The sequence below is a fragment of the Sceloporus occidentalis genome, unplaced genomic scaffold (assembly GCF_023333645.1).
Source record: "Sceloporus occidentalis isolate IW3139 unplaced genomic scaffold, rSceOcc1.0.p SCAF_70, whole genome shotgun sequence".
Taxonomy (NCBI): Eukaryota; Metazoa; Chordata; class Lepidosauria; order Squamata; family Phrynosomatidae; genus Sceloporus; species Sceloporus occidentalis.
Genome location: NW_028317050.1, coordinates 197,885 through 223,533, shown reverse-complemented (window position 1 = coordinate 223,533; position 25,649 = coordinate 197,885). Strand labels below are relative to the sequence as shown.

Genomic DNA, 25,649 nt, shown 5'->3' with positions numbered 1-25,649 from the left:
ACATACAGTTTGTGTGCCAAAGTGTATGTTGGAGGAGGAGCAAGGGGCAAAGACAAGCCATTTGGGGGCACAGATAAGCTGTTTGGGACACTGAAACGCTGAGGGGCAAAGATGGCACAGACAGGCTGTTTGGGGGTTAGGGTGGCACTGATAAGCTGCTTGAGGGCAAAGGTGACACTCACAAGCTGTCTGGGGGCAAAAATTGCCCTGGAGGTCTGATATTTCTACAAATGATTTAGGTTTCTAATGTTTAATCCTCCTACTAATAGATGATTATTTTTGATACTCAGCCTAATATTTTGTTCTTCCTTGTTTTACATGTTAAAGTAAAAGTTATGTTTTACTATCTATTATTTTGCGGTGTTAGCTATCTTCCACCATATCCTTAATCGGATTATAAATATATCAATGAATCACATGCCAATGCACGAGTAATGCATTACACGTATACGTCATCCAACATTATCAACATACAAAACATTCTAATACGAACATACCAACAAGTACAAAATACCCAAAGCATCGGACAAGAAGACGGGACACCCGTGTGATTCCTACTTTCTTACTTGCTTGAAAGTAGCACCAGGAGCCATAGAAATCACTGATGATTTGCAGTTGCATTAAACCCTCCCCAAAGCCAGATATTCAAGAAAACCCAGAAAAAGCCTGCATTAATCTGGCTCTAAGTGCCACGCAAGTTCTGCTCTAGAAAGAGTTAATGTCACACTACTGAACACATGACTGAATGGTTCATGGATCTTCTGAGGGGGGATTGTCCACTGGGTCCGACCACATAACATTGTTTTTTTATCTTTCTAATTGAACAGGGCATGATTATCCTTTATACATTCAATGTACATGTTTTTTTTATTGACAAACACATCATTTATGTAATAACATCCTTGCAGTTATCCGGTTTCTCATTACATCCTCTGATGACCAGATTTTTTAATTGATCTCATTAATTTCAGTGTCACGCATTAACTATTGATCTATTTCTTTTGCGTACGTTATATATTACATCTTCTTATTTTAATCTATAAAATGAAAATGACTCCCGTGTTTACAATATATAGTCATTTATAAAATAATAATTAAAAACCCTTATACTTAAAATATTTATTTGCTTGCCTAATACACGTAATGGATGCGATAACCCCATTTTCGGAAGATTAATGGACTGCAATTTTACATTCATTTAAAGGGCTTAAATTGTAACTCTTGTTTCCATTTGTATCTGTATTAATAATGTCTGTCTAGTCTAAAGTTATTATTATTATTTTATTTTTTTTGTTATTTTTTTGTTTTATATAGCACCATCATATTCTGTAGTGCTGTACAATGGGTAGTCTGCTGATTCCTTTACCTATGTGTGATGAGATTAGTTATATTGTGTTATTTGTTAATTATGTTAATCTGTTCCTGTTTCTTGTTGTTATGTCAGCCCCCCCCCCCCCCCCCGGTAACATGGCTATATAAAATATGCCTTTTCCCAATAAAATATGTTCCCTTGCATCCAGACCAGTATGTCATGACTAGTGGTATGGTTCTTTGAGTTACTTTTTTCCATAGAGGAGCAGTCTGAGAACGGGAGTGGACTGTTGTATTAAACATTTGGTTTAGAAGAGAGAAAGGAGAGGAGAGAGAAAAAAAGAAAAGGGAGAAAAAAGAGGGGAGAGAAGAGTTATGGGGAAGAGGAGTGACTAGAGAAAGGAAATGTAAGAGGGGATACAATAGGCAAATGAGATAAGATATGGTAGGGTTAAGAAAGGAGAGAAGAGGAAAAAGGGAGAGAGAGAGAGAGAGAGAGAGAGGAGAAGAGAGAAAGGAAGGAAATAGGATAGAGGAACAAAAAGCATAGGAGATAAGTGAAAAATCTAAACGGTGAAGGTAGCTAAACATTTAGTAATTTTACTCTTCGATAAAACATGCACATTACCAAAAGGTAATCGGCACAGATGCTTAATGCAAGAATGGCGGGTAGAATTAAGAACACCGCAAATGTAACATTTTATTACTTTTCTGGAGACATGAAAAGTGTTTCATTCCTGGGGTTAAACCAAGCAGTTCATTAAAACTGAAACAAACCAATGCATCTCTTCGTTTTGTTATTAATGATTTCCTTGTTGAAATCATTTCCGGAAACAGAAGCAATTTTCTTGTATCTTGAATGTGCCTATTCTCTCACATGTCATTACTCTTCTTCATTTATATAGAGAGGAAACCAAGGTTAATTTAGGAGGCTTTAGAGATACATAAAAATACTTTCTGCTTTTTCTGGTTTTATTCCCATAGTTCTGGACAGGGGTACATCACAGGTACTAAACCTGAGCCAACTGATGTGCATCTATCATAGGGTGACCAGTTTTCTAAAAAAAAATCCTTTTAATGTAAAGCTCAGCATTATCACTTAGGGTTACAACATTCACTCATGCAGAGCCACATATATCTCTGTTCCATTGCTGCATGAATCAATATCCAGCTATGCCTCAAGATCTTCAGTTTCTGGTCCTGTCGTATGAGACCAGCATCGACTATGATGTCATTGTGTATAGAGACCACAATGGAGGTCTTGTGAGAGCACAATACAGTGGGACACTAAAATATAGTGGATGGGAGGATGATGGTTGGGGGGGCATGAAGATGATGGGGTCCTTGGATGACAATGATGATCTTATTTCTTCTTAATTTTATTTCATCATATTTGTAGATTTCAGATAGGAGAAATTATGCGGTTACTGTGGATGATCCTGGGGGCAATAAGGGTGGTGGAGGGTATTAAGGAAACTTTTATTTAATTTTTACTTTTATGATGATGATGGGGCAAAACTGGTGGTGGGACATGAAACTGATGAGGACAATAAATCACCTGAGGCAAATTATAACATTTTTATATCATTTGTTAAAGTTCTGGTGAAAGGTTGTTAATGACTAGTGTGTGTCATGTTCAAAAAGATGGCACTGAGAAGTATGGCCATCCCTGTCCCTTTTTTGAGGGAGTGTCTTCGTGAGGGGTGTGGCTATCTATGCATAAGGCGGTCCTAGCTGCTCTGGGGGCGTCACTAGCCATGGGAGGGGTGGGAATAGCCCCAAGTACCATTAAATGTGTTGGATTAGAATAGGGTGGGGAGTGGGAGTAACTTCTCAGCGTCATAGAATGAAGAGCGTGACTTGCAGACCCAGGACAGCAGAGCTTCACTCTGAGCCTCAGGGTGAAACCCAGAATATGACGCTGGTCTTCAACTACTGTCAGGCTGGTTTTTCCTAGTCCAGGCCTGCATGGAAACATCACATAAAGCTTCTTAATGCCCACCCACAATGGGGGATAAGTGTAAGAAGTGTTTCTGATGCAAAGCTTCAAAACTGGTGATCTTATCATCATAGCAACGAATCATTCCTTCGGTTGCTATGGTGATAAGCGTACCATTCCAAACTTTGCACAAGAAGCACTTTTTCTACAGAACCCAATACTGCAGCTTGGTCATCATGATCATTATACACTACTAAAGATTTCTATGTAATTAAAATAAATTTTAAAAAAAACACAACCCCTTATTTAATGTTCACTGTGTACCAACACGGATTTTGCAAACACAATAATGAATCGGCGCCTAAGAACGTGTTGAGCTGTCAAACTGTCTCTCTATAAATACATTTGCAGATGTCTCTGTATTGTATCCGTCCGTAATACCTTAGCCTTGCACTTTGCTAAAATAAACCGCTATCGCCAGGGGCGTAACTAGACGCCTCAGGGCCCGGGTGCGAGAATCTGTTAAGGGCCCCCCACCCCCTCACCCCCCCCAAAAAAACATGATTTTTACCCAACAATTTTTTTTCAACTAATTCAACAAATTCAATTTACATATTGAATCATAATCAAAGAAAAAGGGGCGCATGTACAAAGGGCATAATCCAGGGGTGTCCAAGTTTTTTCTGCAGTGGGCCACTTCATCAGAATTGTATACATGCGAGGGCCGCACTCATTTTTCACCGTGACAAAAAATATGGCCTTTAATAAAATATGCAGATTAAAATAAAGTAAAATGACACAAAACCTTTACTCTTCCTCTCACTGATTTCTGGGCCTTGAAAGTTTTGCGACTACAAATTCAGGATTCCCTAGATTTATTCTAGGGATGAACTAAAATGAAAATTCTGGACCAAAACATTCAGGGTTCACTTAGCTAAAACCGAAAATGACCCCCACCTTTAAAAATACTAATAAAAACTCACATGTTTAATAAAAGTAGGTAACACACAATTGGACAAAATTAGCAATATGACTTGGCATGATAGGAGTGTGATTGCTGTTAGCCTAGGCAACCAGTAAATGCTGGTACCTAGGCATGATGGGACTGTGCTCGCTGTGATTGCTGTTAGCAATCACACTCCTATCATGCCAAGTCAGCCAGTACATGCTGGTACAGGGTGGCTGTAAGTGATGTGCAGACCCCATACTGCTGGCAGCATCACTACACAAGGGGGGCAGCTAGCTAGGTTTCAGCATGTACTGGCTGACTTGGCATGATAGGAGTGTGATTGCTAACAGTAGTCACAGTCCCATCATGCCTAGGTTCCAGCACTTACACATCCATCCAGTAAATGCTGGAACCTAGGCATGATGGGACTCTGATTGCTGTTAGCAATCACACTCCTATCATGCCAAGTCAGCCAATACACGCTGGTACAGGATGGCTGTAAGTGATGTGCAGACCCCATACTGCTGGCAGCATCAATACACAAGGGGGGCAGCTAGCCAGGTTTCAGCATGTACTGGCTGACTTGGCATGATAGGAGTGTGATTGCTAACAGCAATCACAGTCCCATCATGCCTAGGTTCCAGCACTTACACATCCATCCAGTAAATGCTGGAACCTAGGCATTATGGGACTGTGATTGCTGTTAGCAATCACACTCCTATCATGCCAAGTCAGCCAGTACATGCTGGTACAGGGTGGCTGTAAGTGCAGACCCCATACTGCTGGCATTATCACTACACAAGGGGGGCAGCTGGCCAGGTTTCAGCATGTACTGGCTGACTTGGCATGATAGGAGTGTGATTGCTAACAGCAATCACAGTCCCATCATGCCTAGGTTCCAGCACTTACACATCCATGCTATCACACACACACACACACACACTCATTTATTCATATAATCATTAATTCACAGATTCATTCCCTCAATCACACACACTCATTCAAACACCCTCCCCACCCCCCTACCTGTACTGCAGCTCCCTCGATGCCGCTCACAGACTTCAGCAGGGGGCGCGGCCTCCCTCTGCCTTCTCTGCTAAAGCACAGAGGAAGTAGGAAGTCACGTGAACTCCGCTTCCTCCGTGCTGTCCAGAAGACCCTCCCACAAGTAAGTAGCAGGGCTTGAGGCGCGGCTCGTGTAAGATCGGTTGCCCTGGCTGCCGATCTTACGCGGGCCGCACCTCGAGGTCTCGCGGGCCGCATTTGGCCCGCGGGCCGCATGTTGGATGCCCCTGCCTTATTTAAAAACAAAAAAAAAAACGTAAAAAAAAAAAGATTTCGGGCGGCCCCTTGGCTTGGGCCCCCCTGCCGCCGGGGCCCGGTCGCAGTCGCGACCCCTGCGACCCCGGTAGATCCGCCACTGGCTATCGCTTTGGAATTAGAAGTTCTAAACAGATGTCGCCGGTTTGAACATCTTTATTCTTCAATGAAGAAGATGATAAAAAAAGAGCAATTTTACATTTAGCAAATGTGGCAAAACAGATTAATAGATCACATTTTTGTACTTTTCTGTTTTTCTATCTGTAATTATTCGGCTATGAGTAATACCGAGAACTTAAAGGTAAATTTGATTTAGTATGAAGACAAGATGAGAGAAACACATTGTGAATTGTTATATTGTATTCATAGCTTTATTTTGGCTTCGCTGTATGATACATTTGTTTCTTATACATTAAAACCATACAGCAATCTATCACGCCGTGCAGGCACATAATCTTTATAATCTACATCTTCACAGTGGTTTAAAGGCTTGTAGCGTTTCTTATATCAAATTGTCTTACCGACTCGTGCACCTGACCCGCATGATATCTGACTATTACACCATTTATTCACAAAGTAGACTTTTGGCATAGGTGACTAAATGGGCCGAATGGTTCTTATGTAAGTTTCCTTTAGCTTGTAGTGTCTGACTCTTCTATGGAGCAAAGCAATAATGTTAATGCAAGAGGAATAAAGATCTCCACTCCATCATAGCAAGCACTTGTGATGGTGTCGTCTTTGATGTCTACTCAGTCTCATCCAAATCTCAATTATGTTTTATTTATTGATCTTTCGTATCTGCCTCATTTTTACATTTCTCTAAAATCAGTAAGATTAGAAGATAGAAGCTCTCTTTTATTCATCTTCTTACCTCTATTTGCACAGTATATATCCGGCCTCTCCCTCTTCCATAGTATAAATTGGCAGGTTGGGGAGATTTCCCTTGTGGCCAGTCCACTGAGCAGTTGCCAACCAAGTCACCAATAGGACAATCTGCCCCTGGTTTTGCAGCAGAGGGGCTACCTTCCCCCTTAACCTGCTGCCTAGTCAGCCAAAGCCAGAATACAGCACTGACTCGACCTCCATTCTGTTAAACCTCCTTTATAACCTTCTTTGTTCCTTCTCAGTCCTACGTGAGTCCTACAGTTCTCTTCAGTCTCCTGAGACATCATGATAAAGCCATAATAGCAACCTCCTTCCAGATCAATTATCCCATTTACAATCGTTGCTGCCTTACGTATAGTGCTTGTCTGAGGCCGTCCAATATTGTTCCTCCAAAATGTGATCCTGTTTTCTCCCCTGGTCCTCACATTTTAGTCTGTTAGACATGATTAGCCGTCTGCTCCATAATCATATCCCAACACCATTTTAATATGAGACATTGCCCATGTAAGTATAAACATAAGTTACATCTAATGAAGTAATGTTATTCGGGTAATATTGGATCGCTAAGCATCACTTTTCACTTAGCAGACATTAGGATGCACGCGGGTTCCTCTGGTCAATACTAATGATCTGCAGAATGGTTATGCCCTGCCAGCTGTGCCCAGACTTAAAAACCAATTCAGCTTGCCAACTTCATTACCGTCAGTAAGTGAGGAAATGTCACTGCACTAAGGCTTTGTGTTTCTGGGGTGCCCTTTTCATTCCTTTCCGAGACGTTGGCAACAAAATCCTTTTAATCAACAAAGCTAACAATAGAAACTCAGATACACGAGGATGTGCTATGATTTTAAGCTTCTCCTTTGTAATTCTGATATTATGCCAATATTTACTAAGAATACAAACTAAAGCTACGATTCTGTGTTAAGATATCCAGTTAATCGGGCTTTTCCAGGCCTTTACTTAAAATCAAGTAGTAGCAGTTGCACATTTATTTAACAAAACTAGCATCTACAGAGTTAACGGAGAAGAAACTAAATCAGATGATGGTAAATTACTGGCAGATTACTATGTTAAATTGTATCCAATATAATCAATTGAATGGAAAAAAATAACTGTCACGCTATCAATCAAAATTAATTGTCTTGTTTAGACCTGGGACCAGGGTGGCGTAATCTATTCTTCATGGTGTGTCATGTCCCCTACTAATTTATCATGCAGATATTTGGATATATGGACGTTTTTAGAACCTAAGCTATATTTTATCAAGCATTTGCCCATATTGGCTCCTGTACACAAGGTTTAGATGAGATAGAAGGGTATGACACCCAAATTCACATTGTAATGGATATACTAATTAACAGGTTGGCCCTGATGAAATGGAATAGATTGGTGAAACAAGTGCCTAATGAACAAGGGAGGCTTGCTTTGGAGGAGGTAAGATGGCTGCCAGTCAGCTCAGGAGCCAATTGGCAGCCTTCCCTACAGCAGAAAAATGGTTCTTCAGCAAACCAGTGGAGGTGAGACCCTAGAGTGCCACCACATATGAAACCCATGGGGTCTACTTTGCCAACCATGCTGGCACTGAAATATTTAAATTATAATGGCGTAGAAGTGTGTCTCGTACCATCAACAAATGCCAAAGGAAATCACCTAGAACAGAGGTTTCCAAAAGGTAGCTTGTAAGCTACAGGTAGTTCACTGCCTGCCTCTGAGTAGCCTTCAAGAGGGCAATACACTGGAAGAGTGGGTCAATGTTTCAAGTCATAACATGTTGAATTCCCAAAATAAATGTTTTAATGGTAGCTCTCAAGGTTCTTGGTACGTGGAAGCAGTTCACGCCCACAAGAAGAATACTCAAGATAATGCTATCTTGAGTATTTGCATTTTTTAAATTTCTGAGACCACCCCTAATGTCCTTTTAAACACATTTCCATATTCCTTAGTTACTGAGAAAAATGCTGAATGTCGCACTGGACAAGATAATGTTGTAGCTCTAAGAAATCATGTGAAAGTGATCATTTTGTTCCAATATACTTGTGTCTTTATCAGATTTATACAAAAAAGGCCTGTTTCGCAGGTGAACACTAATATGTCTTCATGACAAATGTAATTTACTTTCACATTCAAGGGCATTGGGTATGAGAAGAAACACTATACATCTATACAGATTATGAAAAGTATAAAATGATGAATCGAGACATGTAAAGATAAGCAAAAAGTTTAATCCGTACAGAAAGAAGTTCTCCATAACATGGATGACATTTGTCACTGGAGTCAACATTAATAGAACTTGTCATAAATACCAAATCTGATATAGTTTTCTGTGTTTTAGTGGTTTTTCTTTGTTAAACTGGTTAACTATTTCGGTGATAACAAGTTGTACAGTAGCTGTACAACTCTGAAAAATACCCCTCGTCAAATAGGTCTGACTATGAGACTAAGATCCAGATCCCCCGCAGCGCTGCAGGGGACCTGGATCCTCCTCTCTGGTAACCCCCACCCAAAACTTACCGGTGCTTCTGACTCCCTGGTGTGTAGTCGGGCAGTGGGTAGACGTCTACGCGATTCGCGTAGGCAACTTCCGCTGCAGCTGGAAGGAGGTGCTGTTAGCAGCGGGGGTTGTCTGCGTCCATCGCACAGACCTTCCCCGGCTGTCAGAGAGAAGAGTTCCCTGCACCGCTGCAGACCAGACTTACCATTGCACCCCTAGACTCCTTGGTGTCTAGCGGGGCCAGTCGGTGGTCGTCTGTGCGATGCGTGTAGACAACCTCCACTGCTGGCGGAAGAGCCAGGTACCCTGCTGCGCCGCGGGGGATCTGGATCCTAACCCTGCTGCTTGCCCGCAGCTAAAAGAAAAAACACCGGCCTGATGCGAATTGCGCTTAACCCCAAATATCGGCCTCACCCCCACTTTAAAGACTTAAAGTGGGGGGAAACAAGTGCAGCCTATTTTTGGGGCAAATACAGTATATATATACGTACACACTGCAGTTCAAAAGTTTAGGGTCACTTAGAAATGTCCTTGTGTTTGAAAGATCACAGATCTCCTTTTAGCCAGCCCAACATTAAGGGAGCCCAGGGCACTATGCGCAGGCCTTTATTGCTGGGAGCCAGGATGTGATGTCAAATCCCGGCACTCAACATCGATCGATGCGCGCACTCTCAGGGAACATCAAAGCAGGGGTCTGAAGTGACAGACCTCACACTCCCACTACAGTATGGAAGAAGTTTTGTGTATATGGGTCAATGTGGGTATGTGTTTTTATGTATTTATGCATTGGCAGACATGTGTAAGAGCAGTGTATATGAGCATGTGCATGTGTATGGGAAGGCATGTGTGAAGGTCAATCTATATATACAGTATGTGTATATGGGCAGGCGTGTGTAAGGTCAGTGTATATGTGCAGTATATATGTTTGTGTATGGGCAGGCGTGTGTAAGGGTAGTGTATATGTGTGTATATGAGCAGGCCTGTGTAAGGGTAGTGTATATGTATGTATATTAGAAGACTTGTGTAACGGCAGCGTAAATGTATCAAGACCGGCCAATTGAGGCACAGGACTCTGCGCAACTGCCAGTCAGCGCTGCAACGGATATGACATCATATTCGGTTTCCTGCTGACCAGCAGACACGCAGAACAAAAAGAGTGACCTGAACATCGCAGACATGCAGGCAGACTGACAGACTCTGAGTCTGGGGACAGGGAGGTAGGGGGATTAACACACGGAAAAATATGAATGGGGGAAAGCTAGGGAGGGTATGAAGGGTAAATAATGCTGGGCATAGAGGGCATCATTTTGGTTCAATACGGGATGATGATGATGGGGATGGAAATCATGGTGGGGATAGGGTCCTCGGCAGCCTCAATCCAGGACAATGCATTTTCCTGGAATGAGAATTCTGAGTGAAGGAGTTCATGAGCCCCTCCTTCGTACCTTCGCTCAGTGTAAGCTGCAGCCAACACCAGGTATGTATGAGTGTGTGTATGTGAGAGGCAGTGTATGTGTATACATGTGTTTATGGGCAAGTGTGTGTAAGGACAGTGTATGTGTATATGTGTGTGTAAGGGGAGTGTATGTATATGTGTGTTTATGGGCATGTGTGTGTGGGCCGTCATGTGTAAGGGCAGTGCAAGTGTATATGTGTGTGTAAGGGCAGTGTATGTATGTGTGTTTATGGGCATGTGTGTGGGCAGTCATGTGTAAGAGGAGTGCAAGTGTATATGTGTGTGTGTAAGGGCAGTGTATGTGTATATGTGTGTGTAAAGGCATTGTACGTATATATGTAAACTGAAAACAAGAGACAGCACTTGGATAAATGTAAAAACAATATGTTTAATACAAAGACAAAAAAATATACAATACATTAAATAAAAGGAATACAGAGACAAAATATATATATATATATATATAAAACACCTCAATAATTGGATACAAATATATAAATAAAACAAGAGCAGTGGAGTGATGTTCAGCCTGCCCCACTAGGGGTTAAAACAATGAATATACAGGAAGAACCAAAAAAGAAATAAATATACTATACATCCAAAAGAAAAACACTTACCACTGGTAATGACTGTGCCTGGCCAGATTAGCACAAAAAAAAACCAAGCAGACGTGTTTCGTTTGCACTTCCTCAGCTGCAATGGGCGCACACAGATGTGTGTAAGGGCAGTGTATGTGTGTGTTTATGGGCAGCAGTGGCGTCGGCAGGGGGGGGGCAGAGGGGGCCATGGCCCCCCCTACATCATGCTGTGCCCCCCGGTGTGCCCCCCCAATTGAAACGCCGTCTTTTTTTTTTTTTTAATAGACCCGGAGGAGAGAGTGAGAGGCGCCGAGCGGTTGCTGAGGAATAAGTTCTCAGCAACCGTTCGGCGCCTCTCACTCTTCTCCGCGACTGCGAGGCCTCTTCCTGGTTCGCAGTGCCGGCATTTCAAGCCGAGCGCCGGTATATGTCGTCATATCCGGCGCCCAGCAGTGAAGCCGGCAGAACCAGGGATACAGAGACCTCGCGATCTCACCACTGGACAAGCCCAAGGTAAGTGAACTTCAAAGGGGGGTTAGAAAGTTAGGAGGGGGTTAGAGAGTCAGAAGAGGTAGATAGGAAGTGAGAAGGGGTAGATAAGGATAGATTGGGAGGGAGAGGGGGTAGATAGGATAGATTGGGAGGGAGAGGGGGGTAGATGGGATAGATTGGGAGGGAGAGGGGGTAGATTGGGAGGGAGATGGGGGTGGATGGGATACATTGGGAGGGAGAGGGGATAGTTAGGATTGATTGGGAGGGAGAGGGGATAGTTAGGATTGATTGGGAGGGAGAGGGGGTAGATAGGATAGATTGGGAGGGAGAGGGGGTAGATAGGATAGATTGGGAGGGAGAGGGGGGTACATAGGATAGATTGGGAGGGAGAGGGGGGTACATAGGATAGATTGGGAGGCAGATGTGGTAGATAGGGAGGGAGAGGGGGTAGATAGGATAGATTGGGAGGGAGAGGGGGTAGATAGGATAGATTGGGAGGGAGAGGTCTTTATGGGACAAAAACGGCGTACGTTCAGCTGTTCGGGGACAAAGTTGACATAATGTGTAACTTAGGTGCTGGTCAGGTTCTATGTGGGCAGTATGGACACCAGCGTTGGCTTTGGGGTGTGTGACCAGTGATCTATGCCTGTAATTTAGGGGGTTTTATCTATACCTTTAATGCAGAGTTTATATGTAATTTCCAATTGATTTATATCTGCAAAGCTGGGTTTTGTGTCATTCTGTTCATCTGTATCGGCTATATTTCCATACATTATTAATGTTTACCTGCAAATATAGGATTTGCATGTCTTATTCAGTTGATCAATACCTGGAGTGCTGTTTCCATGTGTTGATTATTTGATCTAAACCTTCAGTGCTGAGTGTACATGTGATTTCCAGTTGATATATACCTGCAATGCTGGGTTTGTGTGTTCTGTTGGTTTATACCTGCAATGCTATGTTTCCATACATTATGTATGTATACCTGCAAATACAAGTTTTTTTTTAAGCTCATTCAGTTGCATGTGCTGTTTCCATGTGTTGTTTATTTGATCTATACCTGAACTACAGGGTGTAAGTAAAAGAGCGCTATGGTTTAGTGAATGAGGGGACAAAGGGACTCTGGGGATGATTACAGGGGAGAGGACCTCTCAATGTCACGGTGCAGTCAGAAGGAGGGAACACTGCACTGACTCTCACTGTCTTCCCCTGATCTGCAGTCAGTGTGGCAAATATATTGGCAGCAGGGTCTAATATTAATATATATTGGCTGCAGGGGCTAATATTAATATATATCGGAAGCTGGGACTAATGTTTATATATATCGGCAGCATGGGCTAATATTAATATATATTGGCTGCAGGGCCTATTATCAATAAATATTGGCTGCAGGGGCTAATATTTATATATATTGGCTGCAGGGGCTAATATTTATATATATTGGCTGCAGGGACTAATACTATATATCGGCAGTAGGGGCTAATATTAATATATGTTGGCAGCAGGGTATAATTTCTATGTATATCGGCAGCAGGGTATAATATAAGTATGTATCCGCAGCAGGGGCTAATATTAATATATATCCGCAGCAGGGGTTAATATTAATATATATCGGAAGCAGGGTGTAATATTTCTATATATCTGCAGCAGGGTCTAATATTTATATATATTGTCAGCAGGGGCTAATATTAAAGAATGAAAAATAACTGTCACTTTAGCTGTTATTTTGAAATCATATTTTAATCAGTCTTTACTTCAAAGAGATAAGTGCATATTATGTAGTTAAAAATGCACGTCTAACGTGTGTGTGTGTATATATATATATATATATATATATATATATATATATATATAGTGTATATGTACCGTTTTATAATTGGCCCCCCTACTTTGGTCCCTGGCCCCCCATGTGCCCCCCCTAAATATGAAACCTGGAGACGCCACTGATGGGCAGGTGTGGGTAAAGGCAGGTGTTTGTAACAGCAGTGTACGTGTATATGTGTGTGTGTAAGGGCAGTGCACTTGTATATGTGTTTGTGTAGGGCAGTGTATGTGTATATGTGTCTTTATGGGCAGATGTGTGTGAGGGCAGTGTTTGTGTATATGTGTTTTTATGGGCAGGTGTGTGTAAAGGCAGTGTGTAAGGTGCCTTGAAATGTTGGGAGGTATGCTATACACTTATGCATACTTACATTTTTTATTATTTAAATTTTAGATCTTGTTAGGGTATTTATTTAAAAAAATGTTTACAGGTATTTGTTAATCTGTTTCTCATTTGATCTACACACACAATGCAAGGTTTGCATGTGTTACTCAGTTGACCTCTGTGTTTCTATGTGGTTCGTATTTGATCTATACCTGCTATTTGGGCTTTGCATTTGTTACTCAGTTGATCTCTGTGCAGCCATGTGGTTCTTATTTCATCTACACACACAATGTAGGGCTTACATTCCAAAGATATTTGGATATTTTGACCTATAAATGTTTTTAAAAATGAAACTAAATCACCAAATTTGCATTAGCTTTGTATAATTTAGAATGAGGAAAACGGCGTCTTGTTTAGTGTGTACCCCCCCCCCATATTTTTCATGCAAAATCATATATATATATATATATATATATATATATATATATTTGAAAAAAAAGGGCATATACCCTGAGGTGGAAGCTGCAGCTTTGCGGCTGCTCCTCTCATCTGTGGAATGCTGTCACTGATTAGCTGTTTGAAGCTGCCAATCAATGGGAGCATTTTCTAACATCTTGCTGTTGTGAAAATTAACATAGTCGAAATTAACCACAGCAAGGACATAAGCCCGATAATGGGGACTGTAGTGGCAAATTCAGGACTTTTGGCAGCTATGTACCATGTCACTAATACAGTACTACGCCAACAATGGGGGGACGCAGAATGGATGCAGTTCTAATTCTTTACAAGTGCGTTTGGATTTTCTTTTAATAAATAATTAATTATTAATCATGTTTGTCCCGATTTCATCCTTGCAGCGGTTTTTTCATGTGTTGTGCGCGTTAGTTCTGTAACATGTACTGATAAAGTTTATTTAAAAAAAAAAAAGACGCCGGAAAGTGCATGCGAGATGCTTGAGTTGAAGTCAGCGGAAATTACGTCTTTTGCATTTGCAACATGGCAGGCACAGGGGATCCCACATGGAAAGCGGCAGGAGAGGGTGAAGATGAAGGCATGGAGGACACAGACAGCGACGAAGGAGACGAGGATGATATTATGGAAGCGAACGAGGAGGGGGAAACGGAAAAAGGTCCACAAAGGGTATATTTGCCCGGCGTTGAGCCTCTGCAGGAGGGTGAAGAGCTTGTGATGGATCAGGACGCCTATGTCCTGTATCACCAAGCTCAGACAGGTAATGTATTTCTTTGTATTCATTTGGATTAACAGTCTGGATTCCAGATGTAGTTGTTTTGGAACTCACATCACTGAGAGGCAGCAGCAAATCTAATTGATGGCTTAAAAGGGCAGCTTAATGCCCCTGACAGCCCACTAAAGAATGATCATTACAGTAATTTATGAATACTTTAATAAGCGTTCTTCAAAATTTGAAAAAAAGGGCATATACCCCGAGGTAGAAGCTGCAGCTCTGCGGCTGCTCCTCTCATCTGTGGAATGTTGTCACTGATTGGCTGCTTGAAGCTGCCAATCAATGGGAGCATTTTCCATGCATGCACACAGGTTTCTGAACAGACCCTTGCCCACAGCATTTTCTGAGCCGGCTCAAGAGCTGCTGGTTGGCAAGTGTATCATGGACCATCAAAGGGACCATGCAGCGGTCCTGAATTACAGTGCGTATAATGACTGAAGTCTCAGCTGATTCCGTATCTTTGTCTGTTCGCAGGCGCTCCATGTCTAAGTTTTGATGTAATTTCGGATAACCTCGGAGAAACCCGTTCAGATTACCCAATGGCTATGTTTCTTTGTGCTGGGACTCAGGCTGACACCGCTCAAGGCAACAGGTAAGACAACTAATTTGGAGCGCTATTTCCATGCAGTGTTATCGGAAAGACATTTATAATTGGATTGGTTTCTAATACAAATTACAGTTGATGGATTTTGATTTATTTTCTCGTGTAGGATGTTGGTAATGAAGATGCACAATTTGCATCGAACAGGCAAAGAGAAGAAAGACGGTTCGGATTCTGAAAGCAGTGACAGCAGTGAGGATGAAGATGAAGAAGAGAAAAAGCCACAGCTGGAGCTGGCGATGGTTCCTCACTATGGTGGTGTAAACAGAGTTCGGGTAAGTGCAGATCGGGTAACTTAATATAAATGAACATTTTATTACAAAGATGGAAACTGGCAGATCCGAGATAGACAGCAGATAAGAACCGTTCAGCCAAAAAAGAAACAACAAAACAAATCAACCACTGAAAAAGCATCTAACGTTATTTGTGTGTTAATAATAATAATAATAATAATGAGATTATTCATACGCTTTTCTAGGTATGCCCTACGGCTTATGGTTGTAGATAATTTACAGCCAAACAGTTCCTCAGTAAAGGAGCTATTTGATTTTTTTATATGAATACTAAAGTTAAATAATAAAAAAAAAAAAATATTAATATGTGGTTTGAAGAAATGAGATTCTTGAACATCTGGAATCTGTCATACTTGGGAGTGAGATTCCAGATGTTCCAGAATCCCTTTTTTTTCCTCTCTCCATGCCCTGTTGTCAAACCAGAAAAGATCTAGAAAAGATACTTCCAGCAAGGGAACGGAAATATTCCTCTTTGTGTGTTGTAGCCCCAGTATGAGCTTTAATATAGTGAGAATAAGAAAGGATATCCTGTATAGTTTAATGTATGGAGGAATCTGTTGCTCTAGTTGTGTATCCGGCTGATTTTTCTTTCCCAGGTCTCTACATTTGGTGAAACTCCAGTGGCTGCTCTTTGGTCAGAAAAGGGCCAGGTAGAGATTTATGATCTGCGAAAACAGATCGCAGCTGTGTCAGACTCACAGACGCTGGCTGCTTTTATCAAAGAAGAACAATCCAAGATCAAGCCGGTGTTTTCTTTCTCGGGTCACATGACTGAGGGTTTTGCAATGGATTGGTCACCAAAGACCCCAGGTATGGTTGAATGAGTGAATGCTTCTTATGGGCTTCATGCTTTTTCTGTATTTGCAGTTGAAACATGCTTTATGCTTCTTAAAGGGATTAAAGCAGGGTTATGTTTTCCACGTCCGTGTTATTCATGTAGAAACTAATTACACACACTATATGGACAAGGTATTGGGACACCTGACCATTACACCAACAGGACTTATGACATTGCATTCTTAATACATAGACATTAATAAGTTGGTGGTTCTGTGGGAATTTTTGCCCAATTATCCAGTGAAGCTTTTGTGAGGTCAGGCACTGATGTTGAATGAGAAGGTCTGGCTTGCAATCTCTGTTTTCAGCTGAAAGGGACATACCAAGACATTTTGGAGAATGCTATGCTTCCAACATTTTGGGAACACTTTATGGAGGGCCCTGCTATTCCAGTATTGTACCCCAGCGCACAAAGCAAGATCCATAAAGACATGGTTGGATGAGTTTGATGCAGAAGAGTTTGATTGGCTGCACAGAGCCCTGACCTCAACCACATCGAGCGCCTTTATGATGAACTGGAACGGAGATTGTGAGCCAGGCCTTCTCCTCCAACATCAGTGCCGGACCTCACAAACTCTCTACTGGATAACTGGACAAAAATTCCCACAGAAACTCCCCAAAATCTTGTGGAAAGTCTTCCCAGAAGAGCGGCAGCTGCTATAGCTGCATATTAATGTCTATGTGTTTAGAATGCAATGTCATCAAAGTCCCTGTCGGTGTAATGGTCAGGTGTCCCGATACTGTGTGTGTGTTGTGTACAATTATGTGATTTCCTTCAGGATCCTAGCGTTATTACAGTTCTAATTTTTAACAAACTTTTACAGGACAGTTGGTCACTGGAGACTGCAACAAAAACATTCATTTGTGGAATCCCAGGGAAGGAGGAACGTGGCATGTCGACCAGAGGCCTTTCACAGGTCATACGAAATCTGTTGAAGATCTGCAGTGGTCTCCCACTGAAGCCACGGTAAATACCATGGCTAAAACTGCGCAGTCAGCATATACCATGTTCCAAACATAGCTAAACTCCTCTGCATAACTTGTTGTGTGCCAATATTAAGCAACCGCATACTAAAAGAATACGTTTTCTATTCAGGTGATTTCTCTAACAGTGGTTAAAACTTAAGGTGAACCCATTCTCACTTTCTGGATGAGTCTGATTAGTGAATACAGTCCTGCATCAGAGCAGTTACACATCCCTTCGAGTCTTTATTTAACCAGTATTAATACAGTAAGAGATGTTTTAAGTGTCCATGTTTTCCCATCTCTGCTCACAACAGGTATTTGCCTCCTGTTCGGTTGATACCTCTATTCGTATTTGGGACACTCGAGCAGCCCCCAATAAGGCGTGCATGCTGACGACCAACCAGGCCCACGATAGTGATGTGAATGTTATCAGCTGGAACCGCCACGAACCATTTATTGTCAGCGGAGGAGATGACGGTCTTCTTAAGATCTGGGATTTGCGACAGTTTCAAGTGAGTGTCATATTTGGTATTGTCTTGTTGCTGCACCCAGGTGCGTGTGATACCATCCTCGAAGATCATCACTGGAGTAGTATGAGTAGTTGTGGTAGTGCGGTGACATTGTGACAGTGACTGTGTAATATATCTGCTGAATTAAAGCCTCTGCATATAATAATTCAGGCTTAATGTTTAATGAGCCCGGTACGTTATAAACATTATACTCGTTACTTGCAGGCTGTGAAATAGAAACTCTTGGGCTAATCAATGCTGTAGCTAAGCAAAATGCATTTTGTGTATTTGGCCATGGGTTGGGCCTGTTGGGATCTACCACCTGCTTTATGTCCCATTTTCTTTGCAGAAGGGAGTAAGCGTAGCCAAATTCAAGCAGCACACGGCCCCCATCACATCGGTTGAGTGGCACCCTACGGACAGTGGCGTGTTTGCAGCGGCCGGTGCTGATGACCAGATAACACAGTGGGATCTTGCTGTTGAAAGAGATCAAGACCAAGAAGGAGAAACGGATGACCCTACGTTAGCAACTATTCCTCCTCAGCTACTTTTTGTCCATCAAGGAGAAAAAGACATTAAGGAACTACACTGGCACCCGCAATGCCCAGGAATAGTTATCAGTACGGCATTGTCTGGCTTCAATGTTTTCCGTACTATAAGTGTGTGAGGCTGTGCTGTACACTTTGTATTTTGTTGCCAAACATCATACTTTGTTGGACTGCTTAAGCTCTGTGTGAGGTCACCTTACTTACAATATATTAAATCCTACCCTGCCAGTTTTATGGTACTGCTTGGCGGTTGTCATTTTTTTCTTAAGGCTGTGGAATTCAAGTGTAATTTACTCTACTCTACCAAGTATTTGCTGCATAGAAGATACATATGTGTTCCAGCCCTTTGTCCTCCGTAGCCATCTGCCCTTAATGAGAAACGTCTTATTTGCTACTCACTACTGGTCTTTCTGATCAGTTATAAAGTTGATATAGAATATTTTTCTATTTTAGTGTAGATAAGTTCAGTACCATTTTATCTTTGTGTTAGTGGTTCGAAGGCCCAGGCTATTGCGGTGTACCACGGGTTGGACAAGCCATAATTTCTTAGATCAGCAGTTAAGACTTTTGGGTAACATCTATGTTTTAAATAAAGGATTTGTATAGCAAAGAGGTTTATCGTGCTGAATGGGTGGGTGCATCTCCACAGTGCTGTAGCTTCAAGGGATAGCAGAAAGTCAAATCAAACTTTTTCACTCTGCTCTTGAGTTGTAGCTTTAATGATGAACAATCCTGCACAATTTTAAATCTTCAGGACAGAAAACATGTCTCGCTGCTAATTAACATCCATCTGAAGCAGTGGAAAATCGTGCTAAAAGAAAAAAAGGAAGCTTCGGTGCGGGATTTTCTTTTTACATGATATCTTTGCGTCTGCCGCTACGCTTTAGTCTGCATCGGGCAGGCTCAATCTACTCTAGCAGCGACAGGGGCCAAAATATCCTAGAACTATCTGCACAGATGTTCTGTAATGTAGTCAATGGGCTGAAATCCACATCGTACGTCACTGCATCCCCGACCACTGCAAAGATGTATAAGTCACTGTACCCTCTTGATTTGGTGAACAAAGAAGCACTGTCTTCTTCACGTTGGTTCCCAGGCGTCCAGCAGTGATGATGTCACTCATTGGGATCTTTTTATTTTGTGGGAAGCAGAGAGCGATGAAATGTGCATGAAACCGCATCGGATCACCTGTATGAAAAGGAACGAAAAAGGACATCTAGCATTGATTTCATAGTTTCATTCTTATTCCTCACTACGTAGATGTAGGAAGCCACTCTGTTTATTACCCATACCTTCTTAAAGGAGGAAAACCTCCTCATACTCCCAATGTATATCTCTTTAATAAAAAGGCAGACTGTTGGATGCTATGGCACTAGTGATAAAGGGCAAATTAAAACATTTACCGTGTATCTTAAACTGTAGCAGTCCTTCTGTGTCAGTTACTTTATGCATGTTTATGCTTACAAGAAGTCATACAAGACCAGTATACATATTGTTTTCAGAATCAGCATGCACCCTGGACCCCCCCTTTACCATCTTGATAATAGTCCAGTAAATCGAATTTATGACAAGGACCAATTAAAACAGAGCTAAAATCTGGCGCTAAATGATTTCTTATTAATGGTATAGAAACTATTAACCCCACTGGTTTGTTTGGACCAACACAGTCCATGTTTTCCATATTTGAACACCTGTGTTGGGGGTGTGGCCACAGGCAGGAAGGGGAGCGGTCAAGGCAGGACCACCCACCATATTCAAAGGGCCACCATGCAGCGCTCAGCTCCAGAGCATTGTGAGGATCTCCCCCTTGGCCCAGGATCCTCGCTAATCTGCTTTAGCAGCTACACAGCACAGTGTCTGAAAATCACTACGGCCATCTGTGAACGGCCCTTGGGACATATGCTGTCATTTCAACAGTCCCTTTTTCCCCCTTTTTTAGTAGTTCACGTTCTGACCTCTTTGCACAAACTTCAAAATAAACGCGCAACGTCAACAAGAATGTGCTGACACGTTAAAATAAACCCAACAGTATCCTATTCTAACCAGGTCCACTACAATCACACGCTCCGAAGGAGAACACATGCAGGCCGTCTTAATGCAAATCTGCAGTACGTGCAACATCATTTTTGCAGCCTCCTAAAACAAAACCCCAATGCATATTAAAGTACTTTGTAAGTACCTCTTAAACCTGCCAAAAAATATCTTTGGGAGAAGCTGCCTCCACCACTATCCAAGATTTCAGGAAAGCGCTCCCTTTAAATCATGGTGGGTCTCACTAGAAACCCTCCCTCCTCCCCCAAATAGCTGATGGGAAAGAGAAAGGTAAATGTATATGCATTTGTAATATGGGACCACATGCAACTTTAGCCTTCATATGCGCTTTAATGCATTTAGAGTTCTCTTACCTGGATATACAAGGAAATCTCCTCCAAACTTGTTGCCACTGGTAAGGAAATAGCCCTTCTCCCAAAGGTCCTTAAAAACTTTGTAGCGAGTTTCATGTTCCGGCTGTCCACTATATGGCCAGTCCACAGAGGCTTGGTACAGATCCACGGGCTGCACACTCCCGACAGGGGTTCGAGCTGTAGGAATCTGCACCATCATTGCTTCTCGAGGAAAATTAAAAGTCTTTTCAAGGTTCTGAAGCTCCTTAATTGGCCCTCGAGTGGAGCATTCCATTTGTGTGCCTATGAACAAAAAGGGAAAGATACACAATAATAGTAGCGTTAGCAGGAGGGAGGAAAAACACTAAATAGAAGTTTTCATAACAATAAGAATGTCTGCACCCATTTGCATGCAGCAAAATGCCTTAACGTCCATGCAATATAAACTCCAATTTAAAGGGACCAGACTGTCCCTTTAAAAGACCATAATAAGATTCCTTACCTTCCTGTTCATCATGTTGCCGCTTTCTCTTGGTCCTTCCTTCAGCGATATGATCTGACAATCTTTCCAATGTGCGCCGTTTCTCTTCCAAAGCCAACTGTCCTTGTTCTTTATAGCTTTCCTCTAAAAACTGCTTGTGAGCATCAACCTCTGGCCGAGACGTTTCCTCGTCATCCGTAGAAGAGTTAGAACCTATACTGTCCTGCAATAAAACAGTTCTATAAAGTGAATAGGCAATCATAACAAATTATATTGCTCCCATCATCTTAACATGTAGTGCAGTTTTACCCCATCTATACGTTGATGGGACAATAGAGCAGTCATAGATGTTAAACAGGCTGACATGGACCTCAAGACTCTGATTCCTTAGCCACCTCTCAAGAACTATTGACAGTTCAAGAGTTTGTAATACAGAAATCTTGGACTCTTACTGATCACGAAAGGACAGCTGTCACCATCCAAGATATTAGTATAACTAATTAGAGATACGAGGATGGAAGGTAATAAAGTTATTATAAGTAATAATAGAAGTTTAAGCTCCAAGGTACCTGAGCTATAAGGAAAAAGGAATCTCTTTACATTGGAAAGAGTTACTGTAGACGTACCATGGCCAAATCTTCACCCTTGGCGTGTTCCCTTTCACCCGAGCCGCTGCTCACCAGTGTTGCTGCTCCAATTTCCACAAGCAGTCGCGTTTCTTCCGATGACAGCTGCAGTGGCAGACCAAGCCGGGCGTTCTGTCTTGGCTTCCTCACCAGGGCTCCAACAAGGTTCCCGATCAGTCCATGCTTTTCCCGGATCTCTTGGACATCTTCCGCTTTCCACACGAACGCTTTCCCCTCGTGGAGGTGAATTAGAATCATTGTGGGCCTTTAGAAAAACTAAAAGCAGAAAAAACGGAGAGGGTCTCTAGTTTTCTTTGTTTTGTTTTTTTTAAACAACCATATAGTAAATAAAAGCATTTTTTTTTTCAAATGAACTAAATGTTTAAGCACATTAAAAAGGTAATTAAACTTCACTGGGTAACAGAATATCAATAATAGTAAATAAAACCAGAAAAAAAAAAATCAGTTACACATAAAACTGCATTAGAAAAGATCACCAAATTGAATATAAAAAAAAAATCTGATCTACTTTTAAGTTGAGATCTATTTTAAAAATGTTTTAATGACACATATGCTTCTGGAATCATTACCAGCAAACGTATAGAGGAAATATGAACGGTATAGATTCCAAAGCAGCCCTAAACATTTTTAAATGACAGAAGGACCTTCACCACACACCAATAGGATCAAACATATATAATGTATATACACCAATCAGCTATCACATCACGACCACTGACCGGTGAAGTTATCATGGCAGTGGGTGGGATATATTAGGCAGCAAGTGAACAAGTCAAGCGTAAGGATCTGAGCAACTTTGACAAGGACCAAATTGTGATGGCTAGACACCTGGGTCAGAACTTCTGCAAAACGGCAGCTCTTGTGGGGTCCTTCCAAGCTGCAGCGGTCCAAGGAAGGAAGAGCGGTGAACCGGCGACGGGGTCATGGACGGCAGAGGCTCATTGATGCACCTGGGGTGTGAAGGCTGGCCCGTGTGGTCAGAACACACAGTGCATGGCAGCTGACCCCTGCCCACTGCCGAAAGGGTCTACAATGAGCACGTGAGCAGAAGAACTGGATCGGGGAGCAATGGAAGAAGGTGGCGGGTCTGATGAATCACGTTTTCTTTTACATCACGTAGATGGCCGGGTGCGTTGCTTAACTGGAGAGCACATGGCACCAGGATGCATCTATGGAGGTCCCACCTCACAACTTACAGGACTTCTGGAATCTGGTGCTAACGTCTTGGTGCAGATACCACAGCGCACCGTCGGAGGTCTAGTGGAGTCCATGCCTCCACCGGTCAGGGCTGTTTTGGTGGACCTACACATATTAGGCAGGTGGCCGTGATGTTATGGCTGAGCGGTGTGTGTGTGTATTTATTTATATATATATATATATATATATATATATATATATATATATATATCTTATGTTTATCTATACCCGTTCCTTCTAAACTGTAAATTGATACGCTCTGTCTTAGTCCGTCAGCTCTAGTTTTGTCACACCCTTTGAAAGTACGGACCGTACTTAGGAGAAAAATGCTTTTGACTGAAAGTTTATCTTTAGAAAACAATATTTGTCCAATAAAAAAAGTATCACAAGATTCTGTAACATTCTGACATTCTGTTACCTCGAACGTTTGGACTGTAAGAAGTGCTGCAGAAAATGTTATTGTTAATAATAATAATATACATAGTCACACAGGAATTAATGTTATAATGGGCAAGTTATATGACATTTTTACCACAAAACTGTACAAACATGTGCTCTACATACATATCTATCTATCTAATAAATGTACCGTATATATATCTCCAACATGGCACTACTACAACTGCATGTTTCCTCACAGACAGAATTAGCCGCTGTCAGTACACCTGGTGTGGACTACAAATCCCATGAGGCTCCGCGACTAATGAGCATCAGGCGAATTATCGTGCCTCCCTGCTTTCTCCTGCGGCGTGTTACATGCGCTCTTACATACGGTATGTTTGTAAATCGAGCGTCCGTTAGTCGGAGCGTCCATGTATTTTCTGTGCGACGCACGCGAAGGGTTACCTCTTTCTTGCATGTTGGGCCCATTTGAGGCGCATAGATTAGACGCCCTTGTGCGGGGTGGGCGTGGCCATATTGCTCATTGCCTGTCAATGGAAGGGGTAGGCGGGGCTTTGATTTTACGCAGAGCAGGGGTAACGTGGCTAATGCTGCGTGAGCGGGAATAGACGCTGTGCTTTACCTCGGAGTCATGGCGGGTGATTCCAGCTTAATTCGTTATGTTTACCTCAGCGTTTAAACTGCACACGGGTGAAAAACGTAACTGAATGAAGAAAAGAACGGCAAAACTTCTGTGTTTTACTAGTAATGGCCGGATAGCACCATGTGTAGCTTTCGTATGCATAAATATCGTGCTAAAATTAACGTAATATGGCATTTCCGGAAATGCGTTCATATTTTCTCTACTGTTTTATAAACATTAAAGCGAAACAGCGAGAGATACAAATATTCTAAACCGCAGAGCATGGCTACAAACAAACCACAGCTTAATCTCCATGTCCAAGGGGTAGAAAATGGGGTAAAAAAAAAATTCTAATTTTTGCAACAATAGCTCCAAATTGATTCTGTTTCTAATCTCACGTTGAATTTATGAACCAAAAATTAAATTGAAGCTGGGAACTCTATCTGTACAGAAATAAGCAGGAGTTTGGGCAATATGGCCCTTATCATGCGTTACTATTACGCAAGTAAATGGCCATGTTAAAGTAGCGGTAATAATTGGACTAGGTTCTCGGTAAAACACACTGCACCGAATGAATCATTACTTTGGCGTACTTGCAGAGTGCAGACCTTACAAACATGCGTATAATACTAAAAACTGCTCGATGACCACTGTTTATTTTAGAAATAACAGTCGTCTAGACTCTTTTTTGTGCTAGGGGTCTGTAGGGGTTTTAAGAAATTACCGTGTTTGCTCGATTATAAGATGACACCCCAAAAACTGAATATTAATTTAGGAAAAAAAGAAAAAGCCTGAATATAAGATGACCCTATAGCAAAAAAGTTTTACCGGTAAATGTTAATTCATGTAAACTATTTTTTTTAATGCGCATCTGCCCCCAGACTTGCCACTCTGACCCAGAAATGCCTTTTAACCCTCTAACTGCCACTGTGCCCCATGATATGCCTTTTAACCCTCTATATGCCACTGTGCCCCATGAAATGCCTTTTGACCCCCTATATGCCACTCTGCCTACAGAAATGCCTTATGGCCCCCCCCATTTAACACTCCCCTCCCCCAAACTTAACGGTGCTTCCGACTCCCTGGTGTTTAGTCGGGGCAGCGGGTAGACGTCTACGCGATTCGTGTAGGCAACTTCCGCTGCAGCCGGAAGGAGGTGCCGTTAGTAGCGGGGGTTGTCTGCGTCCATCACGCATACACCCTCCGGCTGTCAGAGAGAATTCCCCGCAGCGGTGTGGGGAACCTTTGAGGTCTGATTATAAGACAACCCCGATTATAAGACCGGTATTTTTCCGAGCATTTGCTCTGAAGCAAATACGGTGAAAACATTTTTTTTTCCCCTTCAAGTG

The 25,649-nt window shown here is 42.1% G+C and overlaps 2 protein-coding genes across 3 annotated transcripts; one reads left to right on the top strand and one right to left on the bottom strand.

Annotated features, from left to right (window-relative positions):
- Window positions 1–14,563: 14,563 nt before the first annotated feature.
- Window positions 14,564–18,686, top strand: LOC149286305 (glutamate-rich WD repeat-containing protein 1-like). Its single transcript, XM_089494267.1, has 7 exons — window positions 14,564–14,798; window positions 15,288–15,405; window positions 15,524–15,689; window positions 16,304–16,517; window positions 17,369–17,511; window positions 17,825–18,022; window positions 18,369–18,686. The coding sequence occupies exons 1-7, from the start codon at window positions 14,564–14,566 to the stop codon at window positions 18,684–18,686; spliced, it is 1,392 nt and encodes a 463-aa protein (XP_089350393.1).
- Window positions 18,687–19,567: 881 nt separating this feature from the next.
- Window positions 19,568–22,316, bottom strand: LOC149286304 (tRNA-splicing endonuclease subunit Sen34-like). Of its 2 annotated transcripts, none has more exons than XM_089494262.1 (4): window positions 22,055–22,316; window positions 21,454–21,603; window positions 20,973–21,227; window positions 19,568–19,755 (listed from the first exon to the last, which is right to left on the bottom strand). In XM_089494262.1, the coding sequence occupies exons 1-4, from the start codon at window positions 22,314–22,316 to the stop codon at window positions 19,568–19,570; spliced, it is 855 nt and encodes a 284-aa protein (XP_089350388.1). The 2 variants fall into 2 exon arrangements, with proteins under 2 accessions (XP_089350388.1, XP_089350389.1); XM_089494263.1 differs by having other exon boundaries at window positions 21,454–21,645; window positions 22,103–22,316.
- Window positions 22,317–25,649: the final 3,333 nt, after the last annotated feature.

Coding starts and splice junctions, on each gene's coding strand:
- LOC149286305 (XM_089494267.1), top strand. CDS start 14,564: ATGGCAGGCACAGGGGATCCCACATGGAAAGCGGCAGGAGAGGGTGAA. Junction 15,406..15,523: donor GACACCGCTCAAGGCAACAG/GTAAGACAACTA, acceptor TTTCTCGTGTAG/GATGTTGGTAATGAAGATGC. Junction 16,518..17,368: donor TTGGTCACCAAAGACCCCAG/GTATGGTTGAAT, acceptor AAACTTTTACAG/GACAGTTGGTCACTGGAGAC.
- LOC149286304 (XM_089494262.1), bottom strand. CDS start 22,316: ATGATTCTAATTCACCTCCACGAGGGGAAAGCGTTCGTGTGGAAAGCG. Junction 21,604..22,054: donor TGAAGATTTGGCCATGGTAC/GTCTACAGTAAC, acceptor CGTCTCGGCCAG/AGGTTGATGCTCACAAGCAG. Junction 19,756..20,972: donor AGATTTCCTTGTATATCCAG/GTAAGAGAACTC, acceptor CTTTTCATACAG/GTGATCCGATGCGGTTTCAT.